The sequence below is a fragment of the Phoxinus phoxinus genome (genome assembly GCF_949152265.1).
Source record: "Phoxinus phoxinus genome assembly, chromosome: 20".
Lineage (NCBI taxonomy): Eukaryota > Metazoa > Chordata > Actinopteri > Cypriniformes > Leuciscidae > Phoxinus > Phoxinus phoxinus.
In genome coordinates this window covers 24,944,121-24,964,058 of record NC_136895.1, presented here as the reverse complement: position 1 = coordinate 24,964,058, position 19,938 = coordinate 24,944,121, and the positions used below count along the sequence as shown (strand labels likewise).

Below are 19,938 nucleotides of genomic sequence, written 5' to 3'. Positions count from 1 at the left end.
GCTGCCCAGTGTCGTCTGAGAATTACCTGTGACATCTGCAAAGGTAAACATGTCCAAGCATTGCATGAAGTAAATGTCAAGCCTACAGAGAGCTTAACTACAGCGACTTGTGGTCTAGTAAACTCTACTACAACTGACATTCTTTATCTTGATCGGAGAGCTGGATGCAGTCAAGTTTTGTTGAAAATCAGTAAAGTACTCTTACGTAATGGTAATCACACGCTGGAAACCTATGCTATATTGGATGATGGTTCGGAGAGGACAATTCTCCTTCAAGAGGCAGCAGAGAAGTTAAAGTTACAAGGTGATCCAGAGAGCATCACACTGAGAACTGTGAGACAGGACCTGCGAGTGTTGCAGGGATCTTCGGTGACTATCGGTCTGTCTTCCATTGACCAGCCAAATAAAGTTTACACAATCAGGAAAGCGTTCACTGCAACCCAGTTAGGTTTGGCTGAACATACTTACCCAGTAACCAGACTTCAGCGGCAGTACAACCATCTGAGAAAATTGCCCTTGCCACATTTTAACAATGTAAGACCACTGATACTGATTGGGTCAGATAATCCGCACTTAATAACTCCTGTCCAGCCAGTGAGACTAGGACCACCTGGAGGTCCTGCGGCAGTCAAGACGAAACTTGGATGGACGCTACAGGGTCCAGTCAAAGGTCTTCTACATACTGGTAATGCAACTTCTTGTTTTTTTACTTCTAATGTTTCTCCATCATCTGAAATCTACCATCAAGTAGAAAAGTTGTGGCAATTGGATGTATTGCCATACAGAAGTGAAAAACTTGTTACCAGATCTAAGCAAGATCAAGAGGCCATGGATCACCTGCAAGCTAGAACAGTCAGAGTAGAGGTGGATGGAGTTCGGAGATATGCCACTCCTCTTCTACGTGTAAGGAACATGCCCACTCTGTCAGCACCCCCTGAAGCAGTTCTGGCTAACCTTCGTAATACTGAGAAGCGTCTCATGAAAGATCCAGAACGTGCTGCTGCTTATAATGCAGAGATTGCCAAACTTGAACATGCAGGATATGCAACCAAAGTTACCAGAGAAGAGGAATGCCCCAAAGAATCCTGGTTTATCCCTCACCATATGGTAACGCATAACGGGAAGAACAGAATTGTGTTTAATTGTTCATTTTCCTATCAGGGACACAATTTGAATGAGCTACTCTTACCAGGACCAAACCTGAGTTCATCCCTTTTGGGTATTCTGCTGCGTTTTAGAGAGCACTCTTTCGCTATAAGTAGCGATATTAAAGGAATGTTCCACCAGGTGAGACTGTTACCAGCAGATAAGCCAATTTTGAGGTTCTTGTGGCGTGATCTTCTGAGGGAAACCCAACCCAGTATATACGAGTGGCAAGTACTTCCATTTGGCACAACTTGTTCACCATGTTGTGCCACTTATGCACTGCAGCAGCATGTCATTGAGCAAGGTCAGTCGGAAGATGTATGCAAAGCTATTCAGCAGCACTTCTACGTTGACAATTGGTTACAGAGCTTTCCTTCAATGGAGAGAGCCCGAGCTCTTGTGGACAAAATGAGGAAGCTTCTTGATGAAGGAGGTTTTGAGCTAAGACAGTGGACAAGTAATGCTGCAGGTATCATTCATCATCTGCCGAAGGAAGTATTATCTCAGAGTGGTGAACACTGGCTTAATCAGAGTGATATGGATCCTGAAGAACCAGGTTTAGGACTTCGGTGGTTGTGTCAGTCAGATACTTTGATGTACAAGTCTTACACACTAAAGTCATCCCCTATCACTATGAGAAATATTTACAGAATGATCGCCAGTTTATACGATCCTCTTGGATACATCACTCCTTTCACTACCAGGGCAAAAATAATCGTGCAGCAGTTGTGGAACAAAAGGCGAGAATGGGATGACCCTCTTCTCCCTGGTGACCTCTTAGAGGCTTGGAAGATATGGGAAAGGGAGCTCCAACACTTGAATGAGATCAGACTTCCCCGGTGTTATGTGAGTGCTGAGATGGACCGAACTGATTGTGTGCAAGAAATTCACATATTTTGTGACGCTTCAGAACGTGCCTACGGATGTGTGGGATACTTGCGGACAGAAGGTCTACTAAATCGGGTGGAGGTAGCATTCTTAACTGCACGGTCACGAGTTGCACCAAAAAAGCAACTGTCAATGCCAAGATTGGAATTGTGTGCAGCACTGACAGGAGCGCAACTTGCTCACCTGTTAAAGAAAGAGCTCACTATCAAGATATCTGGAATTCATTTATGGACAGACTCTACCACTGTGCTGACTTGGATTCAGTCTGAGTCATGCCATTTCAAGGTATTCGTTGGAACCCGAATTGCAGAAATTCAAGAACTGACTGACTCCCAAGATTGGCATTATGTAGATTCACCGAATAATCCAGCAGATGATGTTACAAGGGGACGGACCCTACAGGATCTTAGGGAAGATAGTAGGTGGTTCAAAGGTCCCCCTTTCCTGCAGTTGTCACCAGAACACTGGCCAAGAAATCCTTCAGCTTTAATCAATGACGACACAGAAGAACTGCGCAAACCAATCACTTGTCTAAATTTGACTGCAGTCTCGTGCCATTCAATTCCAGAACCTTCACAAGCTGACAGCTTCAAGGATCTAGTTTATGCTACCGCGAAATCCCTTCATGGGGCGGCCTCCATAGAGTCGAATCTCCATCAAAGTCCTTCTGCTGAGGAGTATCAGCAGGCGGAATTAATGATTTTAAGAGCTGCACAAGGAGACAGTTTTCCTGAAGAGATTCAAAGTTTTAGCAATGGGAAATCTCTGTCATCATCAAGTCGTTTGATAACGTTAGCCCCAGAATTTGATACAGAAATGCAATTAATTCGAGTGGGAGGCAGACTGCGCAATTGCAATCAGTTGGAATCAGAGACGGTTCATCCAATTGTTCTAGATTCAAAACATCCAGTTACCAAGCTGCTTATTCAACAATATGACAGTAACTTAAAACATCCTGGTGCAGAACGTTTATTTGCAGAGTTGAGAAGGAAATATTGGATTCTTAGAGGAAGAGAGGCTGTGAGAAAGGAGCAACGTGGCTGTGCAGAGTGTCAAAAATGGAGGGCTCAACCAATAATTCCACGAATGGCAGATTTACCTCCCGCACGTTTACGTTTACATCAACCACCTTTCTTCTCTACAGGGATGGATTGTTTTGGGCCACTTACTGTAAAAGTGGGCAGAAGAAATGAGAAAAGATGGGGAATACTGTTTAAGTGTCTAACCACAAGAGCTGTACATATTGAGGTTCTAACTAGCATTGACCTTGATTCTTTCTTGATGTCTTTAAGACGTTTCATCTCCCGAAGGGGAAAGCCTGCCGAATTGTTCTCTGATCAAGGAACAAACTTTAAAGGGGGAGAACGAGAACTTACAGCTGCATTCAATGCCCTGCACCCAGACCTGAAAGCCAAATTAGCTGAGTACCAGATAACATTTTTCTTTAATCCACCTAATGCACCACACTTTGGAGGTTCTTGGGAGAGGGAGATCCGGTCCATTAAAAATGCTCTAAACGTTACCCTGAATTCACAAACTGTAACCCATGAAGTTTTGACCACCATCCTTGTGGAAATTGAAGGGATTCTAAACTCCAAGCCTCTGGGTTATGTGTCCACTGACGTGGCCGACCCTGATCCTGTTACCCCAAACCTTCTGTTAATGGGGCGGCGAGACCCTTCACTTCCGCAGGCCATGTATCATGAGTGTGAAGTACTAAGCCGACGAAGATGGAGGACCTGTCAAATCCTTGCTGATAGGTTTTGGTCACAGTTCATAAGAAATTACCTACCAAGTTTACAAACAAGGGTAAAATGGAAAACTGACACTGATGCACTCCAGTTATATACCGTTGTCCTAGTGGTGGACCACCAGTTGCCTAGAGCACTTTGGCCTGTAGGCCATATCACTAAGTTGATTTATGGTAAGGATGGAAGAATACGCACGGCAGAAGTAAGAGTGAAAGACAGAACATATCTTCGACCAGTTAGTCGGCTGATACGCCTCCCTGCTCTCCCTAACAGTAATGCCTAGTTGAACATTATTGCAAATTTGTGGGACAAATTTGGGGGCGGCTGTTCTGAAGGAAGTGAGCCAGTAGGGGGCGATACTGAAAGTTCCTTTAAATATTTGTCACCCTACTTCCTCTTTGAGCACATGGACATGGTGGAAGCCATTGAATGGTGTTTGAGGCCTATGGACAAGTGATGGCCTTGACTGGGTTTTTGATATGTGGATTGTGTGCGTGCATCAAATGTAAGTTGATAGTTTTGTATTATATATAAATATTGTTGATTATATGATGATGATGATGTGTATAGATTGTTTGGTGGGTACCTTTTTATCTTTATACATGGATGATAATGTTGTTGTATGTATTTGGATGTTGATATTGTATATTGCTTGCAATTGGGCACTTGAGGATTTAGATCTGTTGTTTAGCTCTTTTAAATCTGGTGAAACCTGCTTGTTATATGCATCATTGTGTTAATGTTTGATGTTTGTCATACTTGTAACTGATGGCAATGTTGTTATTCTTTTATAGTAACCACACACAACTTGAACATGTTGAGCCATCAAAATAAAAGCCATTAAAAGGAACTTTGTGCATTCTCATCGATGCCCCACAGTGATTACGATTTAACCAGCACTTAAGAAACTTAAGAAACTTCAGAATACCATTTGAACGTAGGCCCGGACAGACTCTCACGGAACAACGTTCCTACGGGAGAGTGGTCCCTACACACACAGACAGTGCGTCTGCTGTGGAAAACGTTCGGCAGAGCGGAAATAGACCTGTTTGCAAACCAGGAAAACGCTCACTGCCCAGAATTCTTTTCGAAGAGCACGAACGCGCTGGCCAGAGTCTGGCCCCGCCGTCCGCTCTATGCTTTTCCTCCTGTCTCGCTCCTGCCTCAAGTGCTGGAGCGTATCAAGGAGAGCGGATGCTCAGTACTACTAGTTGCTCCATACTGGACGAATCATACCTGGTTCCCAGCTTTGATGCGACTGAAAAGTACTGCCCCGTGGCCGATTCCAGTGAGGAGAGACCTCCTCTCACAGGCCAAGGGCGCGATTCTGCATCCTCACCCCGAGCTTTGGTCCCTACACGTATGGGCCATAAACGGGTACCCGCTAACCTCCCAAGAGGAGTGTTAGACACGATCGAGCAAGCTAGGGCTCCGTCTACTAGACGACTCTACGCTTCCAAATGGTCGGTGTTCTCTGGATGGTGTTCAGATCAAGGTCTGTCACCACTTCAGTGTGGAGAACCGGAGATTCTCTCCTTCTTGCAAGAGCTATTGGATAAGGGAAGAACCCCATCCACGCTCAAAGTCTATGTGGCTGCCATATCAGCGTTCGTTAATCCAACGCTTGGCCGTTCACTAGGCAGGAACGACCTGGTGGTCCGCTTCCTTAGAGGCGCCAGGAGGTTAAACCCTCCAAGGCCCCCCTCAGTCCCCGTTTGGGACCTTTCTACAGTGTTGAACGCTATGAAAGGGGCCCCTTTCGAGCCTATTCACTCAGTTGACATGAAACACCTGTCTTTCAAGACCGTGTTTCTTTTGGCTCTCGCTTCAGTGAAGCGTGTGGGAGACTTGCAAGCGCTCTCAGTGAGAGCTTCTTGTATGGAGTTCGGGCCAAACGACTCTGTAGTCGTATTGAAACCGAAGCATGGGTACGTGCCTAAGTCCCTCAACACACCGTTCAGGGCTCAGGTCATCTCCCTGTCGGCCCTGCCGGCCTCAGAGGACGGAAATAGCTCCCTTTGCCCGGTCAGGGCATTAAGAGCTTACGTGTCCCGCTCCGCTGTTTTTCGACAGACGGAGCAGCTCTTTGTTTCGTTCAGCGGACGCTCCAAGGGGCGAGCCGCGACGAAACAGAGTCTGTCTCGATGGGTAGTGGACGCCATTGCGCTAGCCTACGCATCTAGAGGTTTGGAATGCCCTTTGGGCATCAGAGCACATTCCACGAGAGGCATGGCCTCTTCATGGGCTTGGTATAGCGGGATCTCGTTACAAGATATCTGTATGGCGGCAGGCTGGGCCTCCCCGTCTACATTTATTAGGTTCTATAACCTAGAGGTTCCTGCGTTGCAGGCTAAACTGCTCTCGGTCTAGAAGACTATGTATTAGTGTTCCTGCCCCGCGCTGCGGCCCAGGTCACTTCAATGTTAATATGTATAAGTGTTCCTGCCCCGCGCTGCGGCCCAGGTCACTTCAATGTTTAATGTGTATAAGTGTTCCTGCCCCGCGCTGCGGCCCAGGTCACTTCAATGTTTAAGCATCACTCACTGACAATGTGTCCCATGAGCATGCTATTACCCCTCATATATATCTATATTTACATATATATGCTATTATGCCTTAAGAGGCACTACTATAAAGGGATGATGCTAATTTAGCCGCTCTCCCTATACTTCTTGGGGTAGGCACTTGTATACCAGGGCGCGCGCGCCCTTAGGTGTCTGTGTCGGTCCAAGAGCACGCACGGCGTTTTACATGGGGTTCTCGTAGCGTTCTTCGACGCAGTACGAGAGAACTCTACGTAAGAGAACGTACTCGGTTACTAACGTAACCTCGGTTCTCTCTAGAAGAGGGAACGAGTACTGCGTCTCATGGCCGTGCGTGTCCGCGCTGCGTCGCTTCATTGACGAAAATCGGCGTGTTAGACAGCTATGCTCGTATTTATAGGCCTAGGCCACGCCTGTTTGGGCGGGAGGTGACGCAGAAGGGCGCGAAGCGTCCTCATTGGTCAGCGTCTCTGGCCTCGCATAGGCTGTGCTTTTCTGGCAGAGCAGCCAATGGGTGAGCTGTATTGCTCCGCCTAGGTTGTATGCTTCAGAAAAGCGTTTTACAATATTACAAAATTAAGGATTAATTTTAGGCTTCAATCTCGACAAAGAAATATCTTTCCCGTAGCGTTCTTCGACGCAGTACTCGTTCCCTCTTCTAGAGAGAACCGAGGTTACGTTAGTAACCGAGTACGTTTTCATTTGGCTTAGCACTCTCTGTGGGATCTAGGTATTCGACCAGGATGTAACATCTCATTGATTTATTTTCTTATGTTTCTTATATCATGTAGCTTTAAGAATTTGTTATAGACTTTTCTCTAGACTTGTTTGTGGTTATTGTTGTGTTGGTTAAAGGACAAGTTCGGTATTTTACACTTAAAGCCCTGTTTACAGACCGTATCTGATGAAATAGAACGGTTAAGATTAAAATTTGGACACATGCTGCTGTCGCGAGAATTTTAGGTTTATTTAGCTTTTGTGGACCTATTTTGCCAAACGCGTCACACCCAGATTCTTCCGTTGAGAGCTTGAATAATAGACACCAGTTGGTGGCGATAATGCACCTTTGCCAATTGCAAGCAAACCGCTGGCATTTCATTGAATACACAGAAGAAGCAGAAGAAGAAGCGGCGGAGGAATATCGTACCTCACACAGCACATTCAATACAAGTCAACGGAGGTGGACAAACACTACGATAAAACCTGTTGGAAAGCATCTTTTTCAGCGATTTTTTTTGGGATCATATCAGTGAACACCCCTGACCACTCGGTGAGTTTCACGTCTTTGTAAACGAAAGTTTAATGTGTTTTAGGAAGGAATCTGCCAGTGCACATAGACAACCATTGTGGGGGTGGGGGGGGGGCGGGGGGAAAGCTAAATAAACCTAAAATTCTCGGGACAGGAGCATGTGTCCAAAGTTTAATCTTAACCGTTCTATTTCATCAGATACGATCTGTAAACAGGGCTTTAAATGTAAAATACCGAACTTGTCCTTTAAAGAAAATATGGCAACTTGTATTCATTAAATGCTGGTGTATGATCCATCTTTTATGTTACGGTATGAAACGAGCTGGCTGTAACACCCGGTACTAGCAAGGTGTACCTAATAAAGTGGCTGGTGAGTGGATGTTTACAATACAAGTAGTATGAATAATGCATTACGCCATCTTGTGTCCTAAGAATTCACCATTCAAAAAAATCCAGTTATGAGTGAAAATATGTTTTTAATTGCATTAATCACAAAAAATATATCTTTCAAATAAATGTTCATGGTTTAGAAAGAAAATGGTGTGTACATAGAAACAACTTCAAATCACTTTTTTAATGCTGACTGATGCAAAGTTGTGTACAAATGTATAAAAATACATTGATTTGATTTTTGTCTTTCCACACAAAATAAGACCGCTTTATAGGCACAGATAATTCACACAATATTTGAATATCTAACCGAAATAAATTGAACCATTTGTGATTGGAAACAGCCATGTCTAGTTCGTATTGATTTACATCATGTTGATGTTCATGATACAGGATTTTGTGAGGAGTTTGGCAAATGGCAGTATTTTAGCTTTATAATGACAAAATATTAACATAACCTAAATAGGATTTAGAAATATATAATGTATTGTCATCTATTTTTGTCATTTACAATGAGTACAAAAGACAAAAAAAACAAACAAAAACACATTGCTTGAAAGGTCTAGCTAAAGCATTAGAATCTGAAGACCACAATACCGTACATGATATGTAGTAAGAGCAAAATGTCAATCCAAAAATAATAGGCACCTACAATATCGGTAGTGCAAACTCCATTCAGCACCTGCATGTCATTTGATTGACAGCTGCTTTCAAATTCACAACAGTGCATTTGTGAAGGGTGCTTGTGTCTTACAGTACAAGGCCATCTGTGACTACTAATATAGTCAAATACACTTCTTGATGATAATGGCCGTCTTGGCCACATCCTTGGCACGATAGTTGCTGTTTCTCAATGTCAAGGATACTTCCTTGGCAGGACTGGTCCTTCCAAGTCATTTCCTTCAAAGGCTAGGCAAGGCTCCTCTTTAGCATTCGGAGAACACGTAAATGGAACAGGCTAGCAAGTGCATTGCGTCATTACGTCAGTGAAAAGGTCCGCTTTTGCCGCAGAAATGGAAGTGCTACTGATTTGGTTGCTGTACAGCAACTGAACTCAAGTGGACATCTGAAAATCTGTTTTTTTTTTAAATAAAATAAAAATCAAATCTTGTTTTTCATGCCCTAAGAGCAATAAAAACACAAAAAAAATCCTGACTGAGGTTATCATAATTCATGCATGAAAGGGTTCAAATGTGCATAAACAATTATTTCCATACTTTTCTCCCACCTTGTACTTGGTTTTTAAATTGTCCCAGTTTTTTTAACAAGATAGCAAAGCTGCGCACATGGGATTGTGGGTGATTTGGGAGCGTGAAGGATACACATATGCATCCTTTCCTGGAACATTTTCCTGAACGAAGGACTCAGTCCTTGGTTGAAATTCCGAGGATCCTCGACATTGAAAAGTCCTTCGACGGATATCGATGACGTAGCATCCTCGAAATTCCGTCTTCCGAGGATCCTTCATTGACATTGAGAAACAGCTAGTGTGTCCCTCCCTGCTTCCTCACAGGTTTCGGCAACAGTATAACGAGGTTAGTAGTTCAGGGAAGGAGGAGGCAGGAACCGGTGAACATTCAACAGCAAGCAACCAACACAAAATTAAAGTAAAGTGGCAGGTCCACACGGACGAACCCTGCTGCACAAACATACAAAACATAAAACATAAAATCCAGGCCTGGTCATCTCTCGTCCTAAACACAGTCATTGATGCTCCTTTTATCAATCCGAAGTGCATCCGAGGGCGCATATCGACCACAAAGGGGGGCACCCTTCTCAAACATAGAATGACAAATGGGACATACTACAGTCTCATGGACTTAATGGACACGGCAGCCAGCCCAGTCCACAAGACTGAAAGTGCATATGAAGTGTGCCATTTGGGACAGGGTCCATGAGACACGAGACTCTTGGGCCCGCCGTGCTTGCCATAGGCTACCTGACCGTTTCAGTGAGTTTCATCCTCTTCTTCTCTCATTATCCATCTTCTCTTCAGTGTCACATTAAATAAATGTACCAAAATAATAGTTAATGTTACTGTGATGTTCAAATGGCAGTCTCAGTCTGATAACTGCATGCACCATTGCCCTATAAGAGAAAACGGATTCATAAATGAACAGGATTGATGATTCAGGGTGTTTTCACATATAGTTTGTTATAAAAGAACCAAACCCAGTTTTTACTATTTTGCAAGTGACTGAGCATTACAGCCACACTAATGTCCCCATTTAAAAACTTAGCCTTGCAAGGTAACAAAATAGATCAAATCATTATTTTATCTTTGTTATTAAAAATAAGAACAAAGATGCACATTACAAATACAAAACATAATATACAAAAGAAATAAACAGTCCTTTATTTTTTCAGCCACAGCAGGTGTATATAACAGCACCATTCAAATACAAAATTGAAAAACATGTAAAAAATTAAATGCTACATAGAACCCACTGTACAAAAAAATAAATAATACATTGATTCTTATTTAAGCTACTGAAGTTTGTCAGTGAAGATCAGTGAGTAAATACTAAAAAATGAAGACTTGGAATTGGGTTTGAGGAATCTGTGGTGGTTTCCTTTTCCTGAATATTTGACAATACTGTAGTACAACGTTTGAATGTCAATGTCTGATTATTTTTGATTAAAATAATATGAAACTACTCTTGGAGAATTTGGGTGTTATATAAAATGATTGACTGTGACGATCCAATGTGTGACTTCCCCTTCCCCTGTGTGTGTGTGTGTTAACATAATTATTCAATCACATAAGACATATATTCATGCCACTGCTTTTCAATCTAAAGTAAAACAGTTTCAATGTACTGATTTTTTAATTAAACTACTTAAAACTGTTCAGATCTGTTAGCGGTGTGTGTCTGTTTGCATGTGAGTTTTCAGTGCATTCATGATTTTGGGCCATACTGGTGCCTGTTGTACATACTGATGAACAATAAGGACTAGGGATGCATAACGTTAATCGCAATTAATCGTTTGCAGAATAAAAGTTTTTGTTTACATCATATATGTGTGTGTACTGTGTAAAATAATTATGTATTTATAAATACACACCCATGCATGTATATATTTAAAAATATTTACATGTTTATATAATTTTTTTTATTTAAATATTATATATATAATTATAAATACTTAATATATATATATATATTTTTTCTTAAAATTATACATGCAATTTTGTATATTTATATATACATAATTATTATACACAGTCAGGGTGGGAAATTAACTTTTTTGTCCACCAGCCACAGTGGCTGGTGGATGCCCAATTTTACCAGCCACTTATATTTTTTACCAGCCACTTTTTCCGGAATTCAAATTGCAAGAAAGAAATTGCTTTAATACGTTTTTTATTTATTTCAGGGTACCCCCAGGATCCTCCAGCTTAAATTCAAGGCTTTTTAAGACCTTTTTAATACCATTTCAAATTAAATTCAATGCCAACTTCGTACCCATTCCAACATAAGTATGAGGGGAAAATATCAAATCTGTATAAATTTTAAACCCTGGAAAATAATTATGTAGGCTACTATCTAGGCTACTTGAATTAAATAAAACATTTTATTTAAATGATCAGTCATATTTAATACATACGCAACAGCGTTGTAGTCCGCTTGGTGTGTGTAGGCCAGTGTTCATTTTGGCAACCATTTTTGATTCAGTCTTAGTCTTCATCTTCAGACGAAAATGCTTATGAATGCAAACTTTTAGTCATTACTTTTAGTAAACTGCAGTTACTTTAGGTAGCTATTTTATATGTAGTCTTTAGACAGAAAATGTCATAATTATTCTCTCTAGGCCATTCAATTAAGCTTATGATGATAAATTATTTACATTGCACTCTTTAGCAGTAGCACTTGTGCAATTCTACATATCCCTTTTCCTAAGTTCCTCTCTTCCACTTAGACTGCAGTCACACCTTTTCCATTAAGGGACAATATTCGCCCCCTTTAATACATTTTTTCATTAAATTTTTAACCTTTATAATACCTTTTAAAAATAAATAATGCTTTAAATAAAACAATGTTCAATAAATATGCAATGTTAAAAAACGTTTTTAATATTAATAAAAATATTATATTAAAATAGCCAGTAGGTGGCAGTCATCGAGTCATTCATTCATTGAATCTCACGATTCGTTCAAAGCCACAGATTTCGTTGCAAAAGAGCAATAAGCCTGACTATACTGTTTTAAATGCAGTACATCACTTAAATGTTACCCCTTTTTTTTACTGTTGTATAAAATCAATGTCACATTTGAAATCGTGTGGATATTCGGGAAACATTGCATTCTTGCTCATATAGCCTATAATCAACATTAAAACACTGCTGGATATCAGCCTGCATTTTGATCGCAGATTTAGTCGCACAAACAGCGCAAGCGGCTCGTGACAGAACACAGACCGACTGAATGACACTTTAATTTAAGTAGAAAATCTCAAATAAAGATCGCTGAACTCCAGCTTGTCTGTGTTTTCAGATCATCCGCGCTTCAGCAGTGTAGAGAGCGCGCGCGCATGGTTAAAAATAATTTCCCTTTCTTCTGCACCAGCTCAGCTCAGCTATATATATACACTTTTTATTTTATTTTTATTCTCAGCTTAGCTATGTGTATAAGTTATACAGTATAACGGTCTCTTCAGCGCCGTGACACACAGCCCTGAAAACCAATCAAAAGAGTTACTCGACAAAAGTGTATTATTGTTACTTAGCAACCGCATTCTTTGACAAAGGCTGTCCAATCCGTACAATGAAATCACTCGCAGCATGTGTTTATTGGTTACTACTTAATACATTCAATGTTAAGTCAATGTAAAGACGCGTTTATGCGCGTCTGGTGGTCCTGTCCTGGTCCCTCGATGGATGCTAATTTTTGCGAACTGTATTCGCTTTTGGTGCGAACGCAGCATTATTATAATCCACCCGCCACTGTGGCTGGTATACACGGCAAAGTGACCCGCCACTTTGAAAAAGTACCCGCCCTCGGCGGGTGGCGGGTGCTAATTTCCCACCCTGTACACAGTACACACATATATATGATGTAAACAAAAACTTTTATTCTGCAAACGATTAATTCCGATTAATCGTTATGCATCCCGAAGGACAAACTCAATTCCAATCAAAATGAAAATACATATTTTCACACACAAACTCATATTTATCTTATTAAAATCAGCTGTATTTAATGCTCACCGTATCTTGTTGCTTGACCCTTGCGATATAAATCATAGCAGCAACAGCAGCAGCAGCAAGCACCAGACCTAATATTCCTGCACGAGCAGCTTGATTTCGGCCTGAACCTGTAACAATAAAGAGACAGACATATCAATTTTACTGATGTTTTTGACTGATATTTACACCTTTCTGTTTTGTTCATCAGTTGTGTGGTATGGATTTAACTGATAAATGGTGGGGGTTTGAGAAACAGGAACTAAAATGACATCAAAGCACTTTGAGCTCAACAGGAAACATCAATGCTAACAGGAAAACTGCTTTTGTGCATTGTGCAGGTTTGTAACATTCATCACAATGTTGGTCAAAACGGTCCACAAAGGAAGGCACTGTATTTAAAATGCACTGACAGACTAAATGACACTCACCAGTCACAGTAACACTGAATCTCCTAATCCTCCTAATACTGAAGCTGCTGCTGCTGCTAATGATCCTTTGTGTATAACGTCCAGAGTCTGTGGTTCTGGTGTTTGTGACGGTCAGAGTCTGATGATCCAGCTTCAGTCTGTCTCTGAATCTCTCTTTACACTGAACATCTTCACAGATCTTACCCTGATCTCCACTAAATTCAGCGATGAGAATGTCATTAAAATGCCATGTAATCAAATCATTTGTGTTTTTTATCACATCAGGATCTAAAGTGACAGATTCTTTCTCTTTCACGGTCTTCACTTCATCTCGTTCAGCAGCAGGAACACCTGAAACAAACAAACAGATGCTGGAAGATCTATTTGCTGAAAACAACAAACTACACATTTTAAAAATGCATATGATGAACTGATTTAATTTGAGCTTTTAATCAAATATAATCATTGATCAACACTCAAACTCACAAAGTACGGTGAAAAGAAGCTCAAATGGGTTTGAAAAGACATGCATTGATTATAACAAGTGTTTTTTGCTTATTTTCTGTATTTATACCATGGTCTGTCTGAATACACAATTCTGATTGGCTGGAAGCTAAAACAGCGAATACACAGGTAGTTTTTATTTTTATACGCATTACCACCTCGGGTGTGCATTATTTTTATAATAATTCAACGGCCTGGAGTCAATTATTCCTTACTTATACATTTATTTGTATAGGGACAGTACAAAAAAACATGATCCCAGTCAAAGCTGGAAAATATGTATTGCACATAGAGAGTATAGTGAAAGCTAATTTGCATCTCAGGACCCTAGAAAGGCTTTTCTAGACAGAACAAAAAATAAAAAATAAATAAAAAAATATGTTACATTACATAATTACATTACACTTTTACATACTAAAATTATTACATTTAAATATGCGTGCAGTTCTGGTTTATTTTAAACCACCGCTTTACCTTCAATGTAAAAGACTTTCCAAGTCTAGTTCCAATCAGTTTAATCATCACCGTTAATGCGCTGCCTTTATTGAAACCATTGATTATCCCTTACATAATCCATTCACAATTTTAAGAAACTTTTTGTTTGTCATGCTGCTAAGAGTCCCTGCTATTATAAACACCACAAATATGTGATATAAACATATATAACCTGCTTTTAAAATGTTAATTGACTCACCATGAACAGCTAGATTGAAGGTCTTTTCAATGTTGCGGCTGTTGATCTGTAGATGATAAACTCCAGAGTCTGTGTTTGTGATGTTCGTGATGGTCAGAGATCCAGTCTGAAGATCCAGCTTCAGTCTGCCTCTGAATCCATCAGTGCCGTCATTACACTGAACATCTGTACAGGTCTTACTCTGATCTCCATTGATTTGAGCAATTTGAGTGTTATTAAAATACCATCTAATTCGGTCTTGATGGTTTGTTTGAACACCAGTGTTTAGAGTGACTGAATCTCCCTCGATCACAGACACAAACACTCCAGCAGCTCCTGAGGACAGATAACAGATCATCATAAATCACTTTTAAAATGGTGGCAAAAATTATAGCAATGTTCTTTTTTCAATGTCATTTTATGCGTTGGTCATGTAAAAAATATTAAGGTAAAAGAGATGATCTTCATAATATTTCAATATTGAGACATAGCTCACTTTTTCATTTTACTTTATGGATTTAAAAATATTCAGCTGTATGTTAACACTCCTTAAAGGAAAATGCATTGAATGACTAATACTCACCAATGACAGTAACATTGAAGCTCTTAAGGCTGTCGGTATTGCTGATGCTACTGGTAATCTGTAGTTCATAAACTCCAGAGTCTGTGGTTCTGGCGTTTCTGATGGTCAGAGATCCAGTCTGATGATCCAGCTTCAGTCTGTCTCTGAATCTCTCATCACCATCTTTACACTGAACGTCTGTACAGCTACTAATATTCCCAATGACTTGAGCTATACGAGTGTCTTGAAAAAACCACTTAATTCTGTCTTTCTGGATTATTTGAACATTGGTGGGTAGAGTGATTGAACCTCCCTCCTTCCCTGTTACTCTGTCAGTCTCAACACCAAAAACACCTGGAGAAGAAATGAACAGATAATCATAAATCATACATGTCTGGGATATTGGGACAAAATTATATAACAGGAGAGTGCTGTGAAAATATTTTTCTACAGATCATACAAGACTGTGAGAAATATGTATGTATTCATAATGTAACATGCAAACAGTACAAAAACATCATAGATTCACGCAATCACTCATCAGACAATCACAAGTCTCATGAATAATATTAGAAATATTCTAAATTAAACTTCCATAGCACAAAGTTAAGGCTCCAAAGTTTATGTTCCCATACGAAAACCAAAATCCATTGTTATTGTAGTTAAACCATGATAACCACAAATTATCATGAATCACACATTTTTACATTAACCATTGTTTTGATAACTGGTTATACAAATGGTAATCAACCCGCCAAAAACATGGTTACTACACTTTTACTATAACAAAACCATTATTAGTTTTAAGTGTAGGCCTACGACCCTGCATCAACCTTTTGTTTTGTTTTTTCTCGAAGATTTTGCTGTTAGTAATTTAGGTGCAATCTTCCAAATCTATTCAAACTGCGTCATAATCAATAAATAATATACCATTGAAGCGGTATAGAAATATATTCAACATTTAAAACAGGATTAAACGTGTGAGTGGATCATAATGGCGACGCCAAGGCATTCACCTAGTCTGCACCCTCATAATCATATCTAATAATAGATATCACACTAGTCTTATAAAAAATGACTTACCATGCAAAACACACAGTGTGAGAAAAATGCCGAGCATTATTTTCAACACTTTTGCGGAATTAAGTCCAGATCCCGTCGAATGTTTTATGTCGATACCATTTTTTTATATAAAACTGAAAGCGAAAGTAGCCTAGTAACGTTGAAGTTATTTGACGAAAACATTAACAACACGACAAAGCTTGTGTCGGTGATGTGACGTTCGACGCTTAAGCTCCGAAACGTGTGTAAAACAAATAGAAAAACAGACTAAGTTATTTTTTCTTCGGCTTTGCCTCGTCTTACAGATGCGTGACATTTGCAAATGGCGTGCGCAGCAGAGAAAGAGGGGAGGAGAAATGAGAAAAAAAGAGAATAACTGCTTCTTCTTCTGTTATTTTATGGCGGTTGCAACTTAAAAAGTGCATTACCGCCACCTACTCATCTGGAGTGTGGAGTGGAAAACTGCATCTTCTTCTTGTGATGTTTATCAATGGTTGCAAACTAGCTTGTGGTGCATTACCTCCACCTACTGGAGTGTGGAGCATCAATGATTAGAAAAATACACAACTTTATAAAACTTATATAATATCCTGTTCCTTTAAAATATTATCAGAGCTATTCTAATATGTTTATTCATTTTGCTGTTTACTCAATACATACTTTATTCTAGTCATGTTGTTTGTACCTTCTTCTTTTACTTTTGTTTCCAGTATTGATATGCTCTACAGGGCAGAAAGGCATTCTCTACGGTTTCATACAATCCGCAGTTTTCTTGTTTTCCTGTGGTTGGCATCAGCTTATTGGTGCATTACTGCCAGCTTCTGCTCCTGAGTGTAATCAGATAATAGGTTTACAATCTATTTTCCTTACTCTCTCTTCCCCACTAATACACACTAATTCATTACTCACTCATTCATACACACACACTAAAAAAAAATATAATTCCCCCACCTCCTTACAGTATATTTAATTCAAGGAGCCGTGACTGCTTCCGTTGGCTTGCTTTATCACAAAGGAAGTTGATTCAATATTTGTCAAATAAATTTACACCACTTTTCAAGTGTGATCCTTCGAAAAACGAACTCTCAAGATAAGTCTATTTTAAAATAAGAATAAAGTGGGTTATATATTTTTATCAGTTTTATTTTGACAAACATATATAACACAGTTATTACTGCTATAAAAACTTGAATTTGTGAGCATTAGCATATACTGTAGCCTATTTATGTATTATTATGATCATTATTATTATATTCATGCAACATGAAATACACTTTCGTACAAATGCAAGCATTTGTGCCCTTATACGTAATATTACAATTACAGTTATACAATACAAAAAGAAAAACAACTATATAAATTGTTTTATAAAAAATGTTAGATAATAATGGGAGATAATAATATAAATCTATATAAATATAAAGGTGCAAACAGATATAAATAAATCAAATAAATACTTTGTAAAGCTCAAAATCCTCTTTTTTTTAACCAAAAATAAGTATATTTACCTTTACTGACCATATAAATGAATTTAAACAAACAGGGGAAAAACTGTTCCAAACCTTGAATGATAACATATGATGATTGAGTTTTTCATGTTTCTCGGATGAGAGTAATGGTCATTTAAAGTATAGTTTGGTTCAGTTTACTGGTGATCATGTCGGTCTGTCAAGTTTCTCAATGATTCATGATAGTCAATTCTGTTTGACCTGTGATTATTAGACATGTTTTGATGGATTAATTTTACTTCAAGCTGTGTGAGGAGATCAACTGTGAGGCTCATACACTGTAAAAAAAGATTAGTTGACTCAACTTAACTAAGTCAAGTCATCTTGTTGCTTTGACTGAGTTAATTTGAGTCAACTTATAGTGTCAAGTTTATTACACTTCAAAACACGAATTGATGCATAAACTTGACACTATAAGTTGACTCAAATTAACAAGATGACTTGACTTCGTTTGGAAGAAGCTCTTCACACTCTTGCACAAGATGTTTGTCCATCCAGCAGATCACACCTTGATTCTGAAGATATCAAACCACAGGTTTCAGTTTGACTCACGTGTTAGTGTCTCACCTCAGTATGACCGGCAATGAGAGATAGGAGATGATTTTACCTTGTTTTATCATTCACTAAATTAATGATTGTACCATTTTAAAATCCATAACATTTATTTTACCTCAAATTTTTGGGAGGAATTCACAATATTGCACTTATCAGTCAGGCAACTATACCTGTCCATGTGAATCAATGATAAATGATAAAAAAGAATAATATTTTTCACTTTAAAGGGACAATCCGTAGGAATTACTCCCATCTAGTGGTGAATTTGTATTTTGCATTCAAACTAATTTTGCTCTCCAGCGCCTCGCTTTTTCAAATGCGCATTGCATCTACGGTAGGCGATATGTACCAAAAAGTTTTGACAGGATGTCTTCTAATAGCACTTCGTCGAGTTTTCCTTCAGGTGAACAGGTGTGTTATTTCAAACAAACTGCAACATGACAACAAACAAACGAATGTTACAGTATGAATTACTGACTGTGAAAAACATGAAATATTGTAGTTATGCCCAGGTTGCGATTTGTGAAAAAAACACAAGGGGGGGGTGTTTTGAAACATTGTTGTTCATAAAAATAAATCATGAGAACATGAACTTCATCACTGCATTTGCAGGAATTGTAAAATCTTTTTTCTTATTAACTGAAGTAGCCTAACGCAATATTTTGCGCTAAACACCGCACCGCAGGACCTCTAGACGCGCATAAACGCGTCTTTACATTGACTTAACATTGAAATCACTCATGCCAGACGCTCAAGAGTGAGTGAGTAATCATTTTTAAATAAAATTGACTTTAATCAAACCACGGATCCGTGATAAGTTTTGTGATCCGTCTCGCCACTATGTAGTAGCACTATGATCACTTTGAGGGGAGGATAAATTTATCCCTACCGGGGATAAAAATAATTAAGCAGAGGCAGGGTAACATTGACCAGAAAGGGGGAAATCCCACGCATTTTACGGTCTATTTTTGACTTTTCTGGCGACGATGTTTTCTTCTCCTGTGGCGCAGCATATGTATGGTCCAAAATAACAATGCAATCCAGACTTTTAAACTTGCCGGTGCAGTTTCAAGCGCCTCTCACTGCTCTGCACCTGCGTTTCTGCTGGTTTCGGCTGGCTCTGAACGAAAACGCGTTGTGGAAATGCGTTGGCTTAGTACTTTTTGTCCCTCTCTGCTATTATAGTTTTCCAAGATGGCGGAACTACATGGATGCCTCCGTTGACCTACCCGTCCCATGTATATAAAGATAATAAATTCTTCATTTATAAGGATAAGTCAGATAATTGGCCGAGGTATTACACCATTGAGGACATATTTATGAATAAAAATATTGATTTTAGATAATAAAATACCTAAAAAGATACTTAGTGTCCCTTTAAAGTATATTTAAAGTCTCATATGAGCCAGATGAAAGTTTATATGTAATTATACACTTATAAATATACAGATCATGTGTGTGTGCATTAGAAGGGTTAAACTGTGTCGTGGGAGGATGCACACCAGCTTGACTG

At 39.4% G+C, this 19,938-nt stretch overlaps 2 protein-coding genes across 1 annotated transcript; one reads left to right on the top strand and one right to left on the bottom strand.

The window, feature by feature from the left end:
- LOC306987895 (SLAM family member 5-like) overlaps nucleotides 1-19,938 on the top strand; it is a 332,963-nt gene that overhangs the window by 308,872 nt on the left and 4,153 nt on the right.
- Nucleotides 8,036-16,813, bottom strand: LOC306987878 (uncharacterized protein). Its single transcript, XM_079592494.1, has 6 exons — nucleotides 16,384-16,813; nucleotides 15,322-15,654; nucleotides 14,760-15,074; nucleotides 13,583-13,912; nucleotides 13,176-13,282; nucleotides 8,036-10,055 (listed from the first exon to the last, which is right to left on the bottom strand). The coding sequence occupies exons 1-6, from the start codon at nucleotides 16,418-16,420 to the stop codon at nucleotides 10,014-10,016; spliced, it is 1,164 nt and encodes a 387-aa protein (XP_079448620.1). The 5' UTR covers nucleotides 16,421-16,813; the 3' UTR covers nucleotides 8,036-10,013.

Coding starts and splice junctions, on each gene's coding strand:
- LOC306987878 (XM_079592494.1), bottom strand. CDS start 16,420: ATGCTCGGCATTTTTCTCACACTGTGTGTTTTGCATG. Junction 13,913..14,759: donor CTTCAATCTAGCTGTTCATG/GTGAGTCAATTA, acceptor TGTTTGTTTCAG/GTGTTCCTGCTGCTGAACGA. Junction 13,283..13,582: donor ATTCAGTGTTACTGTGACTG/GTGAGTGTCATT, acceptor TTATTGTTACAG/GTTCAGGCCGAAATCAAGCT.